Source organism: Rhineura floridana, chromosome 7, assembly GCF_030035675.1.
Source record: "Rhineura floridana isolate rRhiFlo1 chromosome 7, rRhiFlo1.hap2, whole genome shotgun sequence".
Lineage (NCBI taxonomy): Eukaryota > Metazoa > Chordata > Lepidosauria > Squamata > Rhineuridae > Rhineura > Rhineura floridana.
This window is the reverse complement of record NC_084486.1, coordinates 5,511,159-5,535,884: the sequence shown is the minus strand read 5'-3', so window position 1 is coordinate 5,535,884 and position 24,726 is coordinate 5,511,159. Positions and strand designations below refer to the sequence as shown.

General features: G+C 42.5%; 1 protein-coding gene across 4 annotated transcripts in view; it reads left to right on the top strand.

Moving 5' to 3' along the window:
- Positions 1-24,726, top strand: part of WDFY4 (WDFY family member 4) — a 463,201-nt gene that overhangs the window by 71,968 nt on the left and 366,507 nt on the right. For all 4 annotated transcript variants that reach the window (XM_061634768.1, XM_061634767.1, XM_061634766.1 and 1 more), the window contains one exon: positions 12,458-13,008. In XM_061634768.1, the coding sequence (XP_061490752.1) occupies positions 12,458-13,008 (551 nt within the window). The remainder of the gene's footprint in view (positions 1-12,457; positions 13,009-24,726) is intronic.

Here is a 24,726-nt window from a genome sequence, read left to right as displayed (position 1 = left end):
TTTGTTAGTAATGTTGATTCCCATCATCATAGTATATAGGTGATGGAACCCATAGAATTCCAGACAGGGAATGTATATAGGAATTGTATATAGGGAGACTCTTTCTGTTTTGCTAAACAAGGTATTTATTAGGTTAGAGTTACGGAACTCTAAGGTCTGTCTCTATACTTCCTTAGCCTTACAGTAACTTCCTGTCAGGTGACATCACCCCTCTCTTTAATTGGTTGGTTAGTTTTCCCTCCCAAACCTGCCTCAGTTTGCTTCAGCCATCAGTGAAGCTAGCAGCAGGCCTAGTAGCCCCAGAGGACAACACTCCTTTTTTACCTATCACTCTCTCTCAGAAGTTATTTCTCTGCCAGAATTGCTTCTTCCAGAAGCTCTCAGAAGTTACCCCTCCTCCATTGAATTCTACCTCTTCAACAATCCTACAATATAATTACCTGCTATCAACCTTCTCCATCATCTTCACCACCCTCAGTTCACCATTCCCAGAGACGGTATGTTTTCTTTGAAGTTTCTGTATACCTTTGTATTTTCTGGTTTAATAAAATAGTTCTGATTAAAAGAGAGAGATTGAGTCGACTGTCTGGCAAAGTGGGTTTCAGAACCACAGGCTCAGAACAGCTATAGTAAAAGTTACAAGGGTTCAAGTAAAGTAAAGATCACTAGCAAGTAAAGGGAAGTATCTTTACAACAACAAATACAATGAACAAATCTTTTAATCTGTTTAGTGTAAATATCCTGTATATTCAGTTAAAGGAGGGGGGAAATGAAGGGGGGAAAGAAGGGGAATTTATTATTATTACTATTTATTGATTGGCTAAACTGAGTTAATGAATTATCCAAATGAATTTACAACAAAAAACACAATATATAAATCATTTTAACTCAACCTTGTATAAATATTTAAAAGAGGAAGTGTGGGGAAGGGAGAAAATTTTAAATTGACTAAATAATATTAATGAATTATCCCAATGAATTAATCTAATGATAAGGATAAAAACTAAAAATTTTGAGAGGGAAAATGCCCAGAATTAATTGTGTAAAGTCTGATTATTATCCTCCGTGGCGCAGAGTGGTAAGTGGCGGTAATGCAGCCGAAGCTCTGCTCACGGCTGGAGTTCAATTCCAACGGAAGGAGGAAGTCAAATCTCCGGTAAAAGGAGTCGAGGTCCACTCAGCCTTCCATCCATCCGTGGTCGGTAAAATGAGTACCCGTCATATGCTGGGGGGTAAAGAAAGGCTGGGGAAGGAACTGGCAATCCCACCCCATATATACGGTCTGCCTAGTAAACATCGCAAGACGTCACCTTAAGAGTCGGAAACGACTCGCACTACAAGTGCGAGGACACCTTTACCTTTACCTTTACAGTAATATAAGTTGATACCCATCAGTTTAAAGATCAAATATTGTCTTCTGTATAATGAAAGGAACTGTTGAACTGATCTGTATAATTATTCTGCTGCTGAAATATAAGTTTTTTTTACCAATTAATTCATAAATTGCAACAGACTAACTACATGACTCTGTGGGGGCATGCCACAATCCAAAGGCTTTACAGGACTGGATGTGATAAAAATGGAACTTGAACATTAAAAATGACTTTCACCGAAACTAGCTAAATACAACTTACACCCTTTCAGTATGTGAATTTATTGGAAACTAAAAGAATTTATAACAGGAAGAAAATATTACATCACAAACCTTCGGACTTTGCTAACGACAGAAGAGTTCTGTAGTTGGATTCTTACAAATGATAAGTACCCAGGTTATAGTTATTATTATGATGATTTAACAATATAATCAAACTATTAAGAAAAATGGAGGGAAATAGTAAATGACAGTTGAGAGGGTTAGATGGATTCTTTGAAATATTTAAGCTTTGAGATTTGGTGGGGGGGGAGGGCTAGGGATACACCTACCTGAGTGGACATCCTACATAATGGAGACCGTGGTCAATCTCCATTTGAGGCTTCTTCCTGATAAGATGTCTCAGGGATGGGTCATTTATTTGTTGTTTAGTGTTAAGTAAATGCTTATTATTTTTTCTTATTTTACTTTTCATTTCTAATTTCTCTGACTTTTAGTTGTGAACTCTTTTTGGAGCGAGTTACTGAGATTATAATTGCTAAACATTGCCAATATGGCTATAACTTACTACTTTTACAAAATATTTCTGATAGCTTGGATTTTCTAAATCACAGCCGATAGCATGTTCTGAACTGACAGTTACAACATGGAATGTAAGGGGTTTAGGAACAGTGATAAAAGGGGAAAAAGTATGGAACGCCTTAAAACATGCTAATAGTAAAGTCATCTTTCTGCAGGAGACACACCAGAAGAGAATAAGACACTACTCCATACTACCATCAGCGAATGGCCAATGGTATGAGGCTCCTGGATCCTCTAAATCAAGAGGGGTGGGTGTGTGGGTTAGTAATGATCTGGGCTTTAATTTGAAATATACACTAAGAGATGACCAAGGCAGGTACCTTTTCCTTAAAGGCACTCTAGGACAGGGGGGCTTTGCTCTAACCTTGGGAACAACTTACGTTCCAAAAACTAATCAAATTAGTTTCTTCTCACAAACTCTCGAGATACTTGATGGCTTTAAGGAAGGCTCAGTAAAATTGGGGGGATTTGAATTTAGTTGCTAATCCAAATATAGACAAAACAGGGAAAAATCCAGGATAACCTTTACATCAGGTGAGAAGCTAAAAGATCTCTTAAGTATGATTTTCTGGATGTCTGATGTCTAGATCATCCAGTTAGTAGAGACTACATATGTTTCACATGTAAAAATAGGGTTTTTACTACAATTGATTATATTCTAATTTCCTCCTCAATTTCCTCTCATTTGAAGTCCACCCATATAGGTCACATATTAATATCAGATCATGCACCTGTACATATGACGTTGGAATTGGCACCATCAAAACCTTATTCGTACACTTGGTGTTTAAATCCATTACTCTTGGAAAATAAGGAAGTTAGAGATGAAACACTGGAAACAATCAAAATTTTCTTTGAGATACATGAAGATTAGACAAATTCATGGAGGACAGGGCTATCAATGGCTACTAGCCATGATGGCTGTGCTGTGCCACCCTAGTCAGAGGCAGCATGCTTCTGAAAACCAGTTGCCGGAAGCCTCAGGAGGGGAGAGTGTTCTTGCACTCGGGTCCTGCTTGCGGGCTTCCCCCAGGCACCTGGTTGGCCACTATGAGAACAGGATGCTGGACTAGATGGGCCACTGGCCTGATCCAGCAGGCTCTTCTTATGTTCTTATGTTCTTATTCTACTCAATCACCACCTGCTCTGCTTTGGGATACCTTAAAGACAGTTCTCAGAGGACAATTCATTTCAGAAAACAGGTGACTCAGGATGAAATAATCTCTCTGAAAAGTATGTATAAGAGGAACAGCAGCATGAGGGTATATCACATTTTGACAAGAAAAAAGGCAGAATATGATGCCTTAAGTACAAGTACAGTACTAACTTCTTTGCAATATGTTAATCAGACTTTCTATGAATTTGATAATAAAAACTCAAGACTCTTGGCAAATAGGCTTAAAAAAAGAAACAAAGGAATGTGTTGTCCGTTCTACTAGAAGGGGGAATTAGAACTTTTGCAAGAGATAAAATTACACAGCACTTCCAGGAATATTATGAATCATATTCATCAGTGGATGTAAATGTTGATAAAGTAAATGAGTATTTACAGAGAGCAGGATTGAAAACTATTTCCACAGAACATAAAGAGAGGCTTAATGATTCAATCATGAATGAGGAAATAGATTGGGTAATTAAAAAATTAAGGTTGGGAAAATCACCAGGAACTGATGGGTACACTGGACTTTTTTACAAAGTATTTGGCACTGAATTAATCCCGTTTCTGAAATTGCTTTTTAATGAGATTTTGAGGGGAGGAACAATCCCAGAAACTTGGTAGCTGTCATGTATCACAGTTATATTAAAGCCAGATAAAAATGGCGAAGTAGTAGAGTCATACCGTCCAATAATTAATATTGATGCAAAAATATTCACCTCAATATTAGCGGACAGGTTGGCAAATGTGATCCCAACTTACCTGCACTAAGATCAAGTAGGTTTTGTAAGGGGTAGGACTATAGTGGACCCGATACGCAGGTTGTTTAATGCAGTATGCTATAGTAACCGTACAAAGAGACCTTTGGCAATCATTTTGCTTGATGCAACCAAGGCTTTTGATAAGGTTCTCTGGAAGTTTCTTTTCCAAGTCTTGTTCAAAATGAATCTTGGTGAGAATTTTATAAGCACAATACAGAGTCTGTATGAGGGCTCAAGAGGGTGTGTTTGGAATGGAACAGATTGTCAGTTGTTTGAAATTGGGAGAGGTACAAAACAGGGCTGCCCACTATCACCTTCACTCTTTGCTTTGGCAATGGAGCCATTAGCTCAAAGTTTGAGGGCTGATAATGTGATTAAGAGATTATGCTTAAAGGGTAAATCGCATCTGTTAAATCTCTTTGCAGATGATGTTGCTGTTCTGGTAACAAATCCTATGCAGGCTATTCCTAGGCTAATTGAAATTATAAAGGAATATGGATTTCTGGCTGGCTTTACAAATTAATTTTGATAAATCAGAAATATTATGTTTTAATTTGGCTCCCAAACTACAGGCAATTCTACAACGGGAAACTCAATTAAAACTTTGTGTTTCTACACTCGTATATCTTGGGGTTTTCATTCCTAAAAAAATAAAGCAAAATGGAATTACTTAATTATCCTTTGATAAAGGAAATAAGAAAATTGTTGCTGGATTGGAAACACTTGCCTCTTTCATGGAGGTTACAGTTACAGCAGTGAAAATAATGGTTCTCCCAAAGTTATTGTTTCTCTTTAGGACAATCCCAATTGCCATCACCACCCAGAAATTAAGAAATTGGCAAAATTTGTTACTGAGGTTCATTCATCAAGGGAAAAGGCCTAGACTTTGTTTATCTATTTTATAAAAGAGGGCAGCACAGGGTGGTGTAGGAATAGCCAATTTGAAACTGTATCGTGATGCTGCTCACTTGAAAAATTTGTTGCTGGTAATTCAGAAAGATATGAGTTGTTCATGGTTGTCTATAGAATGTTCAGTCTGCTTGGAATAAAAAAATAGATTTTTACCTTTTGTAGCATACGGAGAAAAAGACCTTTATTTCCTGGATAACCCCTCCTTATTAGCAGACTTCTGTCTGGAGATTGTGGAGGAAGTGTTTGATATCTCAGCCAACTCCTACTATTCCATTTCTTCACCATCCATTATTTTACTATCCAAATAAGCTCTCAGACTTTGCTTGCTGGGAGGTGAAGGGACATTACACATTACACAACTTATTCATGAATGGAGTTCCACTTACTATTAAACAAATTCAGGAAAAACTATACCCACATCAGTGTACTTGGTATCAGTTACTTCAGGTTCAGCACTTCATAGCAATCCAGGAGGAGCAGGGACAGAAATCATTGACTTCATTTGAGAACTGTTTGGTGGGAACATCATTCACTGATAAGGGTTTATTTATTTATTCATTTATTTATTATACTTGTATACCGCCACATAGCCAAAGCTCCCTGGGCAGGTTACAGTAACTAAAAACAAATACAATTTAAAATATATCTTTTAAAAAACAATTTAAAACAATTTAAAAATTTAAAACAATATGAAACACATGCTAAAATACCTGGGAGAAGAGGAAAGTCTTGACCTGGTGCCGAAAACATAACAGTGTTGGCGTCAGGCGCACCTCATCAACATGATCATTCCATTATTTGGGGGCCACCACTGAGAAGACCCTCTCCCTTGTTGCCATTCTCCGAGCTTCCCTCGGAGTAGGCACCCAGAGGAGGGCCTTTGATCTTGAACGTAGTGTACGGGTGGGTTCATATTGGGAGAGGCGTTCCATCAGGTATTGTGGTCCCAAGCCGTGTAAGGCATTATAGGTCAAAACCAGCACCTTGAATCGAGCTCGGAAACATACAGGCAGCCAGTGCAAGCGGGTGAGAATCGGTTTTATATATTCGGACCGTCTGGCCCCTGTTACCAATCTGGCTGCTGCATTTTGCACAAGCTGCAGTTTCCGAACCGTCTTCAAAGGCAGCCCCACGTAGAGTGCATTGCAGTAACCTAATTTGGAGGTTACCAGAGCATGGACAACTGAAGCCAGGTTATCCCCTGTCCAGATAGGGACGTAGTTGGGCCACCAACCGAAGTTGGTAGAAGGCACTCCATGCCACTGAGGCTACCTGAGCCTCAAGTGACAAAGGTGATTCTAGGAGAACCCCCAAGCTACAAACCTGCTCCTTCAGGGGGAGTGCAACCCCATCTGGGACAGGTTGGACATCCACCATCCGGTCAGAAGAACCACCCACTAGCAGCATCTCAGTCTTGTCTGGATTGAACCTCAGTTTATTAGCCCTCATCCAGTCCATTGTTGCAGCCAGGCACCAGTTCAGCACATTGATAGCCTCACCTGAAGAAGATGAAAAGGAGAAATAGAGCCATGTGTCATCACCATACTGATGGCAATGCACTCCAAAGCTCCAGATGACCGCACCCAACGGTTTCATGTAGATGACCCCTGCGGAACCCCATACTGGAGAGTCCAGGGTGCCGAGCAATGTTCCCCAAGCACCACCTTCTGGAGAAAACCTGCCAAGTAGGAGTGCAGTACCTCCCACTCCCAACTCAGCCATTCTCCCCAGAAGGATACCATGGTCGATGGTATCGAAAGCCGCTGAGAGATCAAGAAGAATCAGCAGAGTCACACTCCCCCTGTCTCTCTCCCATCAAAGGTCATCATACAGGGCGACCAAGGCTGTTTCTGTGCCAAAACCAGGCCTGAAACCCGTCTGAAATGGATCCAGATAATCGGTCTCATCCAAGAGTGTCTGGAGCTGGCCCGCAACCACTCATTCAAGGACCTTGCCCAGGAATGGAACATTTGCTACCAGCCTATAGTTATTAAGATTTTCTGGGTCCAGGGAGGGTTTCTTCAGGAGTGGTCTCACTACCGCCTCTTTCAGGCGGCCAGGGACCACCCCTCTCGCAGAGAGGCATTAATCACCTCCCTGGCCCAGCCGGCTGTTCCATCCCTGCTAGCTTTTATTAGCCAAGAAAGGCAAGGATCCAGCACAGAAGTGGTTGCATGAACCTGTCCAAGCACCTTGTCAACGTCCTCAAGCTGCACCAACTGAAACTCATCCAAGAAATCGGGACAAGGCTGTGCTCTGGATACCTCACTTGATTCACCTGCTATAACACTGGAGTCTAAGTCCTGGCGGATGCTAAAGATTTTATCCTGGAAGTGCCTAGCAAATTCATTACAGCGGGCCTCAGATGGTTCCACCATGTCCCTGGGGCCAGAGTGTAATAGCCCCCAGACAATTCTGAAGAGCTTAGCTGGGAGGCAGATTGTTGATTTGATAGTGGCAGCAAAATATTGTTTTTTTGCTGCCCTTACTGCCCCTAAATACAGTTTACCATACGCACTTACCAGTGAATAATTGCATCCACTAGGAGTTCGTCTCCATCTGCACTCAAGCCGTCTCTGATATTGTTTCATCGCTCTCAACTCTGGGGTATACCATGGAACCATACGAGCTCTACACAGGAGAGGGCGCTCAGGAGCAATCATGTCAACCTCCCGGGTCATTTCTGTATTCCACAGCTCAACCAGGGTTTCGACAGGAGCGCCAGCCCTATCAGCCGGAAAACTCCCCAGAGCCCTTTGGAAACCATCCGGATCCATTAGTCTCTGGGGGCAGACCAACTTAATAGGTCCCCCACCCTTGCAGAGGGGAAAAGCCACTGTAAGTCTAAACTTCAGCAAGCAGTGATCTGTCCATGACAGAGGGACTGATGTAAGGCTCCCCACATTCAGATCACCAACTCCATGTCCAGTTGCAAAAACCAAATCTAGAGTATGCCCTGCTACATGTGTTGGGCCAATGGCATATTGGGACAGTCCCATGGTTGTCATGGAGACCATGAAATCCGGAGCCGCCCCAGATAAGGCAGCCTCGGCATGGATGTTGACATCCCCCAGAACCAACAGTCTGGGGGATCTCAACAGTACACCCAAGACCACCTCCATCAGCTCAGCTAGGGAGTCTGTTGGGCAGCGGGGTGGGTGTTACACCAACAGAATCCCCAGTCTGTCCCGCTCACCCATCATAAGGTGCAAAGACTCCAGACCAGTAGGCACATGGTGCTTGCAGAGGGATATGGAACTCCTATAGACCACAGCAACCTCCCCTTCCTGACCCTCAGGTCTAACCTGATGCTGGACCAGGTACCCTGGCAGGCATAGCTGGGAGAGACTGACTCCTCCCTGCTTACCCACCCAGGTCTCGGTTATACATATCAGATCGGCTGCCTCATCCACAATTAAATCATGAATGAGAGAGATTGAGGGTTCTTTATCATCTTTATATAAAATATTACTAGATCTAACTACTGGGATTGATTCTGTAAAATGGGAACATTTATGGGATAAATTCCCATTTCATTCAATATCAGCCAAACTGCAAGAAAATTCATATAAAATTATTCTTGGATAGAATCAATACTGCTACACAGAGGTGTTGGAGGGGGTATGGAGAGCTTGGAAGTTATTTTCATATGTGGTAGACATGTTCAGGCATTTTGGAAAAAAGAATTTCATGAAATTGGGATGATTACAGGGCAGAACATCAAGTCTGATCCTGTTATGGCTCTCTTGTCAATTTTCCAAGGAGATAATCTATCATTCCACTCTAAGGCTCTAGTAGTAACCTTACTAGTGGCAGCAAGAATTGTAATTGCTCTCCCTGGAAAAAAAATGGTTACAATTTTATTTATTTATTTATTACATTTATACCCCACCTTTCTTTTCATGATAGAAACCCAAGGCAGTTTATGGTACTCTCAGGTATGGAACATAGATTTAATGGAAGACAACTTTCATATCAAATGGTTTATGTTTATAAGCTATGTAGTAGTGGGGGAGCATGATTTCTATAAGCCATCAAATCATGCCTCATTATGGAGGGATGTCTTCAGATAGTCTATGCAGTTTATTGCACTAAATCCATCTACCAAAAGTAAATTTCTAGATCTCTATGGCGTTCTGTGTATTAAATGTTATGCTTTTAAAAGCTCACATTAATCTCAGTAACTCTCTTTTCCACCTCTTTTTTATTTATTGATTTCTTATTTTTGTTGTTATTATAATTTTAAAACATGTTTATTTTACTTTTTCTTCTTCCTTTTTAAATTTATTTATGTATATATGTTTTGATTGCATAAGCTATATGTCAGTATATTGTAACAGGCATTTAAATTGGTACAAAGTTTTTGGTTTATACACTTAAGAAGTTGATTTAAAAAAAAGAAAAAAAGAAAGAATTTAAGAAATGCAGTAGAAAATTTTTGAGGATCTTGGTCAAGTCTTATTGCATATGGGGTTATGTGAGTGTGTGTGTGTGTTTGTGTACATGGACCACTCTAAAAAGACTATACAGGAAAACTCAAAGTGGAAAAGAAAACAATTATTAAACAAGGGCAATTCACAAAAAATTGAATTCTTTGTATGCAAAAATGTGAATAATGCTCCTTTTTTTTCTTTCTTTGGTTGTGTGTTATGTATTGTTTTATACTCTTCTGATATGTGTATGGCCAAGAAGAAATAAAATGTGTTTTTTTAAAAAAAACAGTTGATATCGTTCAGATAGTCCCTTTAAATATGTTTGATTTACTTTGCAATTTTAGTGAAGTTTCCTAAAGTAAATCATTCTCTTTTGCCTCTGTTTCTGTGAATATGTGAACTACAGCAACACTTTGCAACACTAAAAAAAGCTCCAGAAACAATTGTGGAACAATGCACTTACTGTTCTGCAGAATGGTTTGCAATGGACATGAGGAGTGTCTCAGTTTGCACAAGATAAAACAGTGGGAGGTGAAATATATTCTAGCAAAACTCTAGGTGTGCTCTATGTTTTAATTGACCATGCCCACCTTTTCTTAAGTGGAGTAGTTTAACCAGAGCAGGCTGAAAACATGAATCTTGGGCAGGCCAAGTTTGTTTTTCCAACAGCTAGAGTCATTGCTTAAGTAGCAACATATTGTAATCCATCTGATTTTACATCAAACTGCAGTTTCAGATTCAACTGTTAATGGACCCAAAATGGAAATAGAGCATAACCTCCTGTTTGAAACAAAAAAAGGCTATCTTCACCATCATATGACATCATCTAATAAAAAGGCTTTGAAATTAATAAAAATAAATTTGACACAGATTTCTAGGATGAATAATGAGAGAAATATAATTTTCTAGGCTATACTCTCTGTAGGAACAGTAGTAACTCAGAAAAGAATCAAAGTAAGAAGACCATCAACAAACATACAAAAATGTAATTCTCTATCTTTGGAGATGGTGGGTGTTGTCACTACTCACCATGCTCAGAGGCACATGTTACCAAACCAATCCAAATTGTGTTTGCATGTTTACAAATTTGTAGGGCAGTACAATATCTCAGAGAGGAGGTCAGGTCTCCTGCTCCCCTTGTGCATTCACTCTAGCCTCCCAAATTCCTTGCTTTTTAAAGTTTGATAGAAATATCTGTTGGCTATAGGTACATTCTTAAACTGCAAGGGTTTTTGCCTATTAGTGAATACTTACCACAGCTGATCAAACATTCCTTTTAAGACTAAGTTTGTTGCATGCCTAAACTGGTGAAAAGAAATGCAGCTTTGATGCCTAATTCTGACAAATTATAACTGTGTTAATATATAATGTAAGAAAATGAATTTATTATATATAGCCCTTGGGACAGTGATTACATTATGCACAAATTCAGATTGATTTGCTAATATATATTTAGCTGTTAAACTCCAAGCTCAAATGTGATTAGTTCTACATTATTACAGAGCTGCGTGCAGTACGCAATTATGAAAAATAACGAATAATGGAATGTGAAAATAAATTCTATTAGCTGTAACTGAGTTAGGGGTTTCCATGGCAGGCAAGTCTTTTATAGATTCAAGCCAGAAGGACAGACAATTAAATTATAACAGAGATAGAGCCAGAAGAAATGGAGTTACTACTGACCTCTCCAGATATGTGTCAAAGTTTTCCTGATACTTTGTAGTTCAACTTATTTGATTTATGCCCTGCTCAGGAACCTGGTATGATACATTAGCATGCAACACTGAATGAGTAATAAAGTCCTCCTCTTGTGTTTCTGGCAAGCCCCCTTTACACCCATTTGAGGGGTATATATATAGCTTGCATGTCATGATGGGAATGTTTTACCTCATGTAATTTGGCAATAACCTTTCTACCTTATTTCAGGGGCACTGGTGTGCTGCTACTGCTCCCCAAGGTGACATTAGCCTTTTGCAAATTAATAGGAATACTGATTTCTGATGCAAAATATTGAAATACTGGGTCCCAATTACTTCTCTTGCTGGGTTGATTTCACTAAGATAATCTCAGATTTGCAAACTGGCATCCCAAACAATGAATGGTTTGCCACACTGCATTAAAAGGGCATTAAAAATAGGCATTAAATAGTTGGTCTTGTTAGATCAGACTATTGTCCATCTAGTCCTGTACTCTGTTGTAGGACAGCAAGATGCCTCTGAGAAGTGGACAATTTGTTAGAGGTGGATTCCTTGACTTGATGGGCAGGAGTTGGAATCAATATCTAGATCTTGAACCACAGAATTAGAAGGGATTGAACATGTAGTTTAATCTCTGCCAAACAGACAACAGCATCTCCCCAACAGGCACCCTTGAGTATCAGTCATCACTTGCAGAAGGGCACCTCCAGTTATAAAAAGGATTTCAGATGGCAGGGTTTGGAAATCTGTTGCCAGAGTCGAAAGTACTGGCAGGGGCTGGATACAGTATAAGGAAGCTAGTATGTTTAAAAATCAAGGACAATTGGCAGCAATCTTCATTGCCACCATTCAAGCCCTTGTTTTGTTTTTGGTGTGTGGGGAAGTGTTGTTTCTTTAATTTTGATACAATTCCTCATTTTCCTATGAGGCATGGTCTTGTTTAGAACATAATTTTGAAAAACACATCTCTTGAAATGTACAGTTGTACCTCTTGAACATTTGGGAGGAAATTATGTTTAACATGGTTTCTTAGCATTAAGGGGAGGATTAGACTGTCAGAAACCACAACCTAGTAGCTGTCTTGGAAACACCTTATTCTGAACAGACGAAATCAATCTTTCTCTCAGGCTCACCTCTGAAATATCCTTTGCCTTAGCTAGAGACATGATGGGCTCAGCATTCCTCCATGTAGCTTGACATTATAAAGCATTGCAATCAAATTTTAGTTTTACCAAGGTCGAAAATCACCCCTCTTTTTAAAGCTTGCACAAGAAATTAATTAAGTGATAATAAACACTTCCTTTTTTCTCTCTCCAATTCCAAAGTCTCTCGTAAAGACACTGGATAATCCCAAGGGTCGTTCGGCCTTCAGAACCAGCAGTGGCTTTAATGGGCTACTCTCTCTTCTGGCTGACATGGAAGGTGCATTGCAGGACTCGCCTTCAGGCTTGTGGGCCTTGTTTGATCATAGCCACATTATGGAGCTCATACTGCATATACTCCAAGTAATAGCAATTGCTATCTACTTGGATCCTGTCAACAGTGACTTTTTCCAAAAGAATGGTCTCTTTGAGAAGATGGCAGAGGACCTTGGCTTGCTAGGCTGTTTCTCAGCACAAAAATGGGGACAGACTCCTGTACAGTTCAACATGACACGGTCGTTTGCTGAGTTTTCACATGCAGTTGTTTGCTCATCAGAGGTTTTCCCTCCCTGTCTTAAAAACTGCATATTGATATTCAGTTTCCTTGACAATATGGCCAAGAAGAACCCCTTCTACATCAAGAACTGCCTGGCAGAAGTGAAACTAGGTGTAGAGAAACTCACTCAAGAGGCAAAAGAAAATCAACAAGAAGAATCTGAAGAACTCAAATACAGGTAAGTTTTTGACTATTGCTGTTGTTATATGCCTTCAAGTCAATTTCAACTTATGACAACCCTATTAAACAGCAACCTCCAATAGCTGTTGTAAAACACCCTGTTCAGATCTTGTACATTCAGACCTGTGGCTTCCTTTATGGAATCAATCCATCTCTTGTTTGGTCTTCCTCTTTTTCTACTCCTTTCTGTTTTGCCTAATGGAATCCACTGGATTCCTGAATGCCCTGGGGGAGTTCCCAGTAGATAGAGCAGGTGACCCTTTCGAAGCCCTTGTCATGCTGTGGAACACTGAGGCGCATCGGGCGCTTGACACAGTTGCCCCGGAGCACCCTCTCCAGCATTGTGGAGCCCAGTCTGCACCAGTGAGCTAAGGGCAATGAAACAGGCTGGACGATGGCTAGAGTGCAAGTGGCGAAAGATGTGCTGTGAGGCTGATTGGGCATGAGTAAGACATCATAACTGTGCCTACTGTGTGGCGGTGAGGGTGGCAAAGAAGGCCCTCTGCCTTCATTGCATCCTCAAGTAGCTGTCCGGTGGAGCTTTTCCTTATTGTCAGGAGTGTTGACATCAACTCCAGGAAATTGAGTTTTAGACCCTTCGGAGGCCCACTGTGAATTGTTTGCAAGGCACTTTGAGGGTAAAGTTGCTCGCCTCCGTAGCAGGCTTGATGCCCCCTCTACATCTACTGTAGTCCCTAATGAGGTGTTCAGTGCAACATCTGCTGCAACTTCTTAGGAACGGTTTCAGTTGATGCGGCCTGATGATGTAGACAAGGTGCTTGTGAAGATGCAGCCAGCAACATGACCTCTCGACCCTTGCCCTTCTTGGCTTATTAAAGCTTGCAGAGGGGGTTTGACCGAGTGGATCCAGAGTGTGGGCAATGCATCATTGCAGGAGGGAGTGGTTCCAGGTGCCTTGAAAGATGCGGTGATTCGACCACTCCTGAAAAAGCCCACCCTGGACCCATTGGTCTGTGACAACTACCGACTGGTTGCAAATACCCCCTTTTCAGGGAAGGTGATTGAGAGGGTTGTGGCTCAGCAATTGCAAGCACTCTTGGATGACACAGATTATCTTGACCCATCCCAGTCTGGGTTCAGGCCTGGTTATGGGACTGTATCGGCCTTGGTCACCCTGATGGGTGACCTTTATCGGGAGAAGGACAGGGGGAGTGCGACCCTGTTATTCTTAGTAGATCTCTCAGCGGTTTTGATACCATTGACCATGGTATCCTTCTGGACCGACTTGGTGAGATGGGTATTGGAGGAACTGTTTTACAGTGGTTCCGATCCTATCTCCAAGGTCGCTCTCAAAGAATAGCATTGGGTGACTGTCTTTCGGCCCCCTGGCAGTTGTGCTGTGGGGTGCCTCAGGGTACCATTTTTGTCTCCCATGCTGTTTAACATCTATACGAAGCTCTTGGGAACAGTCATCAGGAGATTTGGGGTGAGGTGTCAGCAGTATGCTGACAATACCGAGCTCGATTTCTCTGTAACATCTGAATCGGGAGAGGCTGTGCAAGACCTGGACCGCTGCCTGGACTCAGTGGTGGGCTGGATGAGGGCCAATAAACTGAGTCTGAATCCTAGCAAGACAGAGGTGCTGTGGGTTGGTGGTTCCCGAGTCCTGATAATTGGTCAGTTGCCTGCTTTGGATGGGGTCGTACTCCCTCTAAAAGAGCAGGTCCATAGTCTGGGGGTGCTCCTGGATCCATCTTTGTCGCTGGAGGCCCAGGTGACCTCTGTGGCTAGGAGTGCCTTTTACCAGCTTTGGCTGATAAGACAGCTGTGGCCATTTCTGGACCAGGATAGCCTGAACACTGTTGTCCATGCACTGGTAACCTCCAGGCTGGATTACTGTAATGCATTCTATGTGGGGCTGCCCTTGAGGCTGGTTTGGAAGCTGCAGCTGGTACAAAATGCAGCTGTGAAACTGCTCACTAGGGCAGGGTATTGCCAATATGTCATCCTGCTGCTGAAAGAATTGCATTGGCTGCCCATTTGCTACCGTGCCCAGTTCAAGGTACTAGTTTTGGTTTACAAAGCCCTGTACAGCTCAGGACCAGGATACCTGAAAGACCGTCTTATCCCTTATATACCCAGTCGATCACTGCGCTCTGCAGGTGAGGGCCTCCTGCAGATACCATCTTATCAGGAGGTTCGTTCTGCACAATATAGGAAACAGACCTTTAGTGTGGTGGCACCAACCCTGTGGAATTCCCTCCCCATAAATATTAGGCAGGCGCCATCTCTGCTATCTTTTTGGTGCCTTTTGAAGACTTTCGTCTTTCAACAAGCCTTTTAAGTTGAGACCTATCCCAGTCTGTGTCTATGTTAGAATTGCTTTTAATATGTTTTCTTTAATAATATGTTTTAACTCTTTTTTGCTGTTTGTTTTTAAATATGTTTTTAAAGCTTTTTAAAATGTTTTTAACATTTTGTTTTTATGTATTTTAAGGTCTTTTTATGATGCTTTAAAGTGTTTTTAGTGTTTCTGCTTGCTGCCCTCGGCTCCTGCTGGGAGGAAGGGTGGGATATAATAAATAATAATTAGACAAAATATTATAAATGATATTCCTTCAATCATATGTTTTACAGAATTCTTTTCATGCAGTTAGGGATTTTGCTGCCATGGGTTTCTTTTGGGAGGAAGGGTGGGATAGAAATTAAATGAATAACAACACATGATATTAAGCAAAACTGCATAAAATGTCTATATTAAGCAAAATTGCATACAAAAACATGCATTTTAGGAGAAATGTACATTGAAATGATGATGAGTTTTCATGAGGACTGTAGCAAGCTGAACTGGACTGGAAAAATAATGAGAAACCAACACTGACATATTTATCTATCCCTATATGCAGTAATAAATTAGCAACCTATTCTGTGCATGTTGACGTAGAAATAAAGCTCAAACTACACTTGACAGCTAGAAGCTAGTATAGCGCAGCGGGGAGGAGAGCCTGGCTGGGAGGCCAGAGTTTGTGAGTTCAAATCCCCGCTTGTGTCTCCTGGGTGTCAAGGGCCAGATAAAGATCACCCCCACAGTGAGTGCCACCTGTACAGCCGTGGGCAGGCTGCATAATCCAAGGAGCCCAGTTGCCCCCAACTGGCAGTTGCAGATAAGGAAGGGGCTGGCTTGTGCAGCTGTGGCAAGCTGAGCAGGCCCTGGCCAGCTGGGGCAGACTAGCCTCAGAGGGAGGCAATGGTAAACCACCTCTGAATACCGCTTACCATGAAAACCCTATTCATAGGGTCGCCATAAGTCGGGATTGACTTGAAGACAGTCCATTTCCATTTTCACACTTGACAGCAATAGACCTTCCCCTAACCTGGTTCTGAACCCAGGTTGGAGCAAAGTGGTTGGAAGGAGGACCTTTCACAGGTTAAAGTGCTGGGTTGGGGGATTCAGCACTCCATTCTATATGCCTATTTTGTGCTTTACAATAAATAATATGTGTATACTCACATCATGCTACTGTCCAGTGTAGTTTAATCGTACATCACACTGAGTTCAATGGGAGTCACACCCACGTACATGAGCAGAAGATTGCAGCTGGACAGCTTGTAAGCTATAAATTCCTCTCACTTCCAAGAAGGATTTCAGCCTTTGTATTATAATGCTACTGTATGTTTTGCTAGTATCATGGGAATATAGGGACTGTACTTACAATAGCACCAAGAAAAAAGTTTTGTTTTTTTTAAAAAGAAACTTGGAGAGCCACATCACATAGTATGTTGTTCATGTGTGTTATGAGAATTGTGTGCCCTCCAGCATAATGTATCATGTGAAAGCAACAGTGGTTAGGATTTGAATGACATTAAGCCAGTTTTCTTCTGTGGCTATAAAAATGAAATGAGAGGAAATCTAGCCTTTGTCAACAGCCAAAGGAGCCTGCTGCTTCCCATTCCTTCCAAAACAAGATTTCTACAACTATGGTGGTCACTTGCACTGTGACTGCAGAGGTGAGGGGAAGGTCAATCTGGCCCAGTCAGCAGCCTGTCATAGAAGAAGAAATGTTTCCTCCCCTTTTTCTGTTTTTAATGTATAATTTTACAGCACAAATTCTATACAAGTCTAAGTAGTAAGTCCCACTGAGTTTAGTGGAACTTACTTCCTGGTAATATCTATAGGATTTCAGCCTTAGAACCTCGCAGATGCTATGAGGTTATAATTTGGCTGAATGAATAAAATAAATGCAGCATTGGAGCCAAAACCCAGTTATAACCCAGGAAATGAGTACATGTTTCTGTAAGCAAACAGTGGGTTGAGATGGAAGATAGTAAAAACTTGACTAAGACCAGTCTAATGCTACACAAACAACAGGACTTCTCTTACCTCTCCTCTCCCAGTGTGACACCCAAATCTGTTCTGAAGAGTCTCCTAATACTGTGGAGCAGTTTTTGAGAGTGCACAGAGGACTGAATGGGAGAGGAGGAAAGGGGGACATTCTGCTGTACAAACTGAAGACTGTTGCATGAGTAGAATGGCAGTGTTGTTACAATCCAAAGTACAGAATACTAGCACAATATAGGGTATAGCATTACTCTGTGTAGGTGTATGTGCACACATATATTTGATAAAAATTCTTAGGATGGCTGTGCACCAATGGGCCATAATAAGAAAGACACTTGTGACTGACAGTTTCCCCTTCAGAACTCTTTAATTTCAAATGCTGCCAGTACTTCTTTTTGTGTGGCCACCATTTATATCATCATGTGATGTGTAATTACCAGACATTCTGCCACAGCTTCCTCTTTCAACTTCTCAGTATTCTCACTTCCTCCTGAAAGAAGCCATTTCTTCACAAGCTTTACACCAAGAGGAAGTAGAGTGAGCCCCCAATATAGAAAGCTGCCTTATACAGAGTCAGACCAGGCTCATCTAGCTCAGTATTGTCTATACTGACTGGCAGCAACTGTCCTTGTTTTCAAACAAAAGTCTTTGCCAGCCATATCTAGAGACGCCAGGGATTGAACCTGGGGCCTTTTATACACAAAGCATGTGTTCTACTTAGATATTATCCTTCCACAGATATATACAGAGGGGAGATGAGGAAATAGCTGCTAGCTGTCTGAGTCCAGCTATTCCATAGTAGGCATTGGTTTGTTTGATTTGTTATTTTGATTTCTTCTTAACTGCAAAATTTGGGCTTCCAGAGAGAAGATTCCAGATTGTCTCCCTCCCCCACAAATCTTTCAGAGCAGTTGGGAGGGGGAATAGGATAGATAATTGCTGCACGAGAGATATACAAGAACATGTAAACCAAGCAAGAAATTCTAGGATCAACAAGTAATCATGATCATTTTTATGTGACCTACAAGTGATGCTCTGCCCCTCTGCTCCCTCTGTTTGCCAACCCCTCACCCCCTGCTTGTTCTGCTCATACACCCCTGGCAACCCCTCCATTCCCCCAGGCACTCCCAACCCCCCCTAGCAACTATACTCCCCTTACTGTCCCCCATTCCCTCAGGCACCCTCATTCACCTCAGCAACTCACTTGCCTCACCTGTTCCTCTGCCGCTGTCCCACACCACCCTGGACAAACACTGCCACTGCACAGCACACTTAGACCACCCACCGGCCTCCCACCTACCTGCCCAGGCTGCCACCACCACCACCACCACCATGGCCACACAGCAGCCTCCTGCCTTGCCCACCTGTTCACATACCCAGGCTGCTGCCTCTGCATCTAGGCTTCTTGCTTACTCACCAAGGTTGCCACTACCCCCTTCTTGCTGAAGTGTGCAGTGGTAGGCAGTGCGAACAGCATGTAGTTCACACTGCAGTTCACAGCGCCACCTCTCTGTGGCCTCTCTGTGATGCTGTGAACTTCACTGTGTGATGTTTACATTTTTATTACATGTATAGAAACTTGCAGCCTTGCTAATGAAAATTTTATCTTAATTGATTCCTACATATTAATTTAATCTCTTGCTTTATTACTGGTACATTCAGGAAAGGTCACACCCCACAGAACTGGGGATGGCTACCTGTTGGTCCTATTCACACATGGGTGCAGTGCCATGCTAGTTGGGAGTCTGTGTAAGTGAAACAACCACATGGGAAATCATATGAGCCTTTCACACTTATAAGTTGTCTTTCTGGGAAGGATGGCAACAGTCCAGTGAGAAACATCCACATGATTGTCCTCACCCAATGTGTTGCATCATTTACACGATCTCCTGAGAAGTGTGTCATTATGGCACGAGAAAGCTGTTTCCACACTACTGAAGATGCATGTGGATTCAGTAGGATGGCCCTTCGTACATTTTAAGACTAAGAAGTGCTTCTTTTGTGGATGTTCTGTAAATAGGATCCAATTTGCGTGTAGATGAGGTGCCAGATTTGGGTGGGGAAACATTGTTTCTGCAAACTAAGATTAGTTGGGGCCATTTCCCCCTGTGTTATAAGACATTTGCCCACTTGAACAATCTGAATTTGCTTTTATGAAACCTTTCCTTGCCTTACAGACACTGACAGCTAAAGCCTTGCTATCTGGCTTCCTTCTTTTGGTGCTCTGTATCCTGGATTAGGTGCTGTTGATGTGGAGTAGATATTATATGGTAATATTACATTATCAGCAATAGCATGAATGCTACTAAGTGTGGGGCTGCTACCACACCACTCTGGCAATATTTGAGGGAAACAGAATGTCCCCCATATGACAGTTTTGAATTTGACCCTCTTGAGATGTAGAATCCAAACAGATAAGTAGTAACCCTTCATGAAGTCCACAAATCTTTATGGGTTACATGGGACCAGAGTCAACCAATCTCACTGGTCCTTAAAGCCACACTCCATACTCCTATCCTGCCTACTGCACTGAAACAGGAGAACTAATTCTATGTTCTTATGAGTGTTATTTTTGGTGACTATTACAAAGAAACACAAACCAAAAAATACCCTGCAGCAATAACCCTCTTCCCCTTTATTGTCACATGGGGTCCAGAAAAGGAAATACCCTCTGATGTTGGGCTCACCCCACATATAATTCTCCAAAAAAGAGACATCAATTTCCATATAGTGTGAGTGACACAGGATGGCAGTGATGCCCAGTGGATTATTTGTTTATTTATTTTAGAAATTTATATCCTGGTTTTCACCACCTAGGTCTCAAAGTGGTTTACAATGATAAAAATATACAACACACAAAATTGAAAACATAAGTTAAACCTCAAAAATTTAAAACCTCAGAAATTTAGAATCTCAAAAAATTAAACAAAACATCAGAAAATTTAAAAGATTAGAGAAGCATTCATGATGCAAAGGCCTCTCAAAATAAAATGGTTTTAACCAAGGGTCTGAAACAGAGCAGGGATGGTATGTGTCTGACTTCTAATGGGAAGGAGTTCCACAGAGTTCCGTGCAACAACTCTAAGGCATGACTTCTTCCTTGATGACATGAGTCATGCTTATGAGTCATGCTTATGAGTCATGCTTCTGATCCATTAATAGTGCTTGCCCAGATGATCCCAGTGATTAACTTAGGAAGTACAGGGTAAGGCATCCCTAGTTATTCAGGGCTTTGTACACTAGTACAAGAACCTTGACCCTGGCCTGGTAGCAGATGGGATGCGAGTGCAGGTCTTCTAACACCAGTGTCATGTGTTGGCAGTAGTCTGTTCCCATCACTAGCTGAAGCTTCCAGACCAGAACCAAGGGCAGTCCCACTTAGAGTTCATTGCAGTAATCGAGTCTTAAGTTTACCAGTGTATGAACCACAGTGGTCAAGTTGTCGCTACCTAAAAACAACTATAGCTAATATTCCAGCCAAACTTGATAAAAGGCACTCTTGGCCACAGAGACCACTGTGCCTCAAGTGACAGCAATAGTTCAAGGGGTATCCCCAAATGATGTACCTGCCCCTTCAGAGGGAGTGCAACCCCATCTAGGGCAGGCATCTGGCTTATCTCCTGGATCTGAGAATCACTCATTCCTGAAATCTCTGAACCAGTCTATCTCCATATTGTGATAAAATGATATTCACAGGTATCTTGTCTTGTTCTGGGCTGGAATCTGCCACCTCCCACCCCCTTAATTCTTAGTTCAGCCCCTGTCACAGCAGGGCCTCTGTCCCTTCTCTGTCTGGTATGAATCTGAATTGCACTTCCCACTCCCATTCCTGGAGTTCAAGGAAGTACTTACCTTGTAATTAGAGCATTGTGAGCCTAGCAACGGTGTCAGGACCAGTGCAGCAGCAGCTGCGAAGCAAGAGAAAGACCAAGGAAACGGTGGGACTGCTGCTCAATGAGGATGGCAAAATGTTGACAGATAACAAGGAAAAGGCAGAACTGCTCAACGCCTATTTTGCCTCCGTTTTCTCCCAAAAAGGGAACACTGTGCAACCTTGCATCAGTAGCAATCTCAGTAAGGGGTCGGGATTGCAGTTCAAGATTGATAAGGAGATAGTCAGGAAATACCTAGTTAACCTAAATGAGTTCAAATCTCCAGGCCCTGATGAACAGCATCCCAGAGTATTGAAGGAACTTGCGGATGTACTCTCGGAACCTCTTGCCATCATCTTTGAGAAATCCTGGAGAACGGGAGAGGTGCCGGAGGATTGGAGATGGGCAAACGTCGTCCCGCTCTTTAAAAAGGGTAAAAAAGAAGATCCAGGGAATTACAGGCCGGTCAGTCTGACTTCAATACCGGGAAAGATATTAGAACAGATAATAAAAGAGTCCATTGGCAACTATCTAGATGACAATGCTGTGATTAGTAGGAGCCAGCATGGGTTTGTCAAGAAAAAATCCTGTTAAACTAATCTCATCTCTTTTTTTGATCGGGTCACTAGCTTAGTAGGTGGTGGAAATGCTGTAGATGTCATCTATCTAGATTTCAGCAAGGCGTTTGACAAAGTCCCCCATGACCTTTTGATTAGCAAACTGGTCAAATGTGGACTAGATGGATATACTGTCAGGTGGATTCACAACTGGTTGGAAAACCGTACTCAAAGAGTGGTCATCGGTGGCTCTGCTTCGGACTGGAAGGAGGTTTCGAGTGGAGTGCCACAGGGTTCTGTCCTGGGGCCGATACTCTTCAACATTTTTATCAATGACTTAGATGACAGGGTGGAGGGAAGCCTTATGAAGTTTGTGGATGATACGAAACTGGGAGGGATAGCTAACACAATGGAAGGCAGGAATAAAATCCAAAGGGACCTGGATAGACTAGAAAATTGGGCTGAAATTAATAAAATGAAATTCAATAAAGACAAATGCAAGATTCTCCATTTAGGCCACAAAAACAAAATGCACGGGTACAGGATGGCTTAGTAGTAGTGCGTGTGAGAAGGACCTTGGAATTGTAGTGGATCACAAGTTGAACATGACCCAGCAGTGTGATGCTGTGGCAAAAAAGGCAAATGCGGTTTTGGGATGCATAAACAGAGCTATAGTTTCCAGGTCAAGGGAAGTAATAGTCCCACTATATTCTGCATTAGTCAGGCCTCATCTGGAATACTGCGTTCAGTTCTGGGCGCCTCATTTTAAGAAAGATATAGACAAGTTAGAGCGGGTTCAGAAGAGGGTGATGAGGATGATAGCCGGTATGGAGAACAAGTCTTATGAGGAAAGGTTGAAGGAACTTGGCATGTTCAGTCTGGTGAAGAGAAGGCTGAGGGGTGACATGATTGCACTCTTTAAGTACCTGAAGGGCTGTCACATAGAGGAGGGTACAGATTTGTTCTCTGCTGCCCCAGAGGGTAGGACTAGGTCTAATGGTTTTAAGTTGCAGGAGCGTAGATTCAGATTGGACATTAGAAGGAACTTCTTGACAGTAAGGGCGGTTCGGCAATGGAACCGACTGCCTAGGGAGGTGGTGGGATCCCCTTCGCTGGATGTCTTCAAGCAGAGGCTGGACAGCTATCTGCGGGAGATGCTCTAGCTGTGGATTTCCTGCTGTGAGCAGGAGGTTGGACTCGATGGCCTATAAGGCCCCTTCCAACTATATGATTCTATGATTCTATGTAACATATTGAAACAAGTAGTTGTGAATAATTTACAAGGGGAGGATAGCAAGCCTCTCTCACTGCCAAAGGGATCAGAGGGAATTTTATTTAGAAGAGGCTAATCACTTCTGTAGATCCTCCGTGGTGCAGAGAGGTAAGCGGTGGTAATGCAGCCGAAGCTCTGCTCACGGCTGGAGTTCGATTCCAATGGAAGGAGGAAGTCGAATCTCTGGTAAAAGGGGTCGAGGTCCACTCAGCCTTCCATCCATCCGTGGTCGGTAAAATGAGTACCCGGCATATGCTGGGGGGTAAAGAAAGGCCGGGGAAGGAACTGGCAATCCCACCCCATATAAACAGTCTGCCTAGTAAACGTCGCAAGACATCACCCTAAGAGTCGGAAACGACTCGCACTATAAGTGCGGGGACACCTTTACCTTTTTAATCACTTCTGTCTGGGCTTTGAAGAGGGTTCTTGTCCTAGCTTGCTGCTGAAAAGATCCTTTGCAGAGGGTAAAAGGTCACTAGCACAGGGTGTGCATCCTGGGTCTTAGGGCTCATCCAGAGGACTGTAAAATGTGTGACATGATCGCTTTGTGTTTTCATTATTTTTCGGTCATCCATATGACGCCGCGTGCTTTTGAGCATTTTCGCACGGTTAAATCTGCTCCTGGAATACCACAAATCATGCGATTTGTTTTTTTAAACTGGGAATCATCCGCTGTACCTTCAGGCGCTCGGATGCAATACTGCGGACTTTACAGCTGTGGCGTTTGATGGGCAGTTCTTGGGCTGTTCCCCATATCCCTTCCCTCATTCTCAGCCAATCACGTATTTCCACTGTTGCGCATGTGCATGAATGTCCAGGGAAAGCCCGGGAAGAAGGAACCTATCAGAGCAATGGTGTGGTGTTGGGGGCCCCCCTGCAACTTCTACTGCGCAGATGCAAAAAAGCGCATTTGCACAGAAGCAGCAACAGCTGTTAATTTTTAGCCAGCCTGCAAACTGGGCAGCCGCTCAGGGTGAGGTCTGCAATTGTGGTTGTTTGTAAACTTTTTCAAGGGAGAAAATATTTATCTTTGCCTAACCTCCACCTCCCACCCCTCACCCCCCGCATCAAATGCCCTTCTTGAACATATTGGTCTTTGCTTCCAGGCATCCAGAGTCGAGGGAGAGGGGGAGAGGAGAGAAATAGAGGATTTCCTCTTGGATTAGAAAGCACTGCAGCCTTAGTCAATTTCGCTTTCCTGCCTGCAAGGCTACTCTCTTTGAGTCTTGTCAGTTTCAACCACAGCCTGCAGTTTCTCCACAGCCCAGCTGAGCTGAAAAGCATACAGTCACTTTTGCGAAATATCGCAAATACAAGCAAAAAACCCACAGGAATTATTGGCATATAAGTGGCTTGCTAGAGAGTCTCAGTCATCCGCAACCATAGAGACTGATGGTCTACCTTCCTAGACGTGACACATTGTTACTTGCTGTTCTGGAGAAATAAGTGGAATTGCAATCATGTGTATCTCCAGAAACATTAAAGATAGAAAAGCATACAGGCGGTTTTGCGAAATATCGCAAATACAAACAAACAAAAATACAGGAATTATAGGCATATAAGTGGTTTGCATGTTTCTTTTATCAGAGGGAACACCGCAAAGCCTGTGCTGGTCGCTTCAGTGCAGATTGACACAGCAGCACGTGGGGCTGTTTGCCCGCATTCCCTGCCTGAGCCAAGAGCAGCCACACGTGGGGAGGGGGGTCTGGGGCTG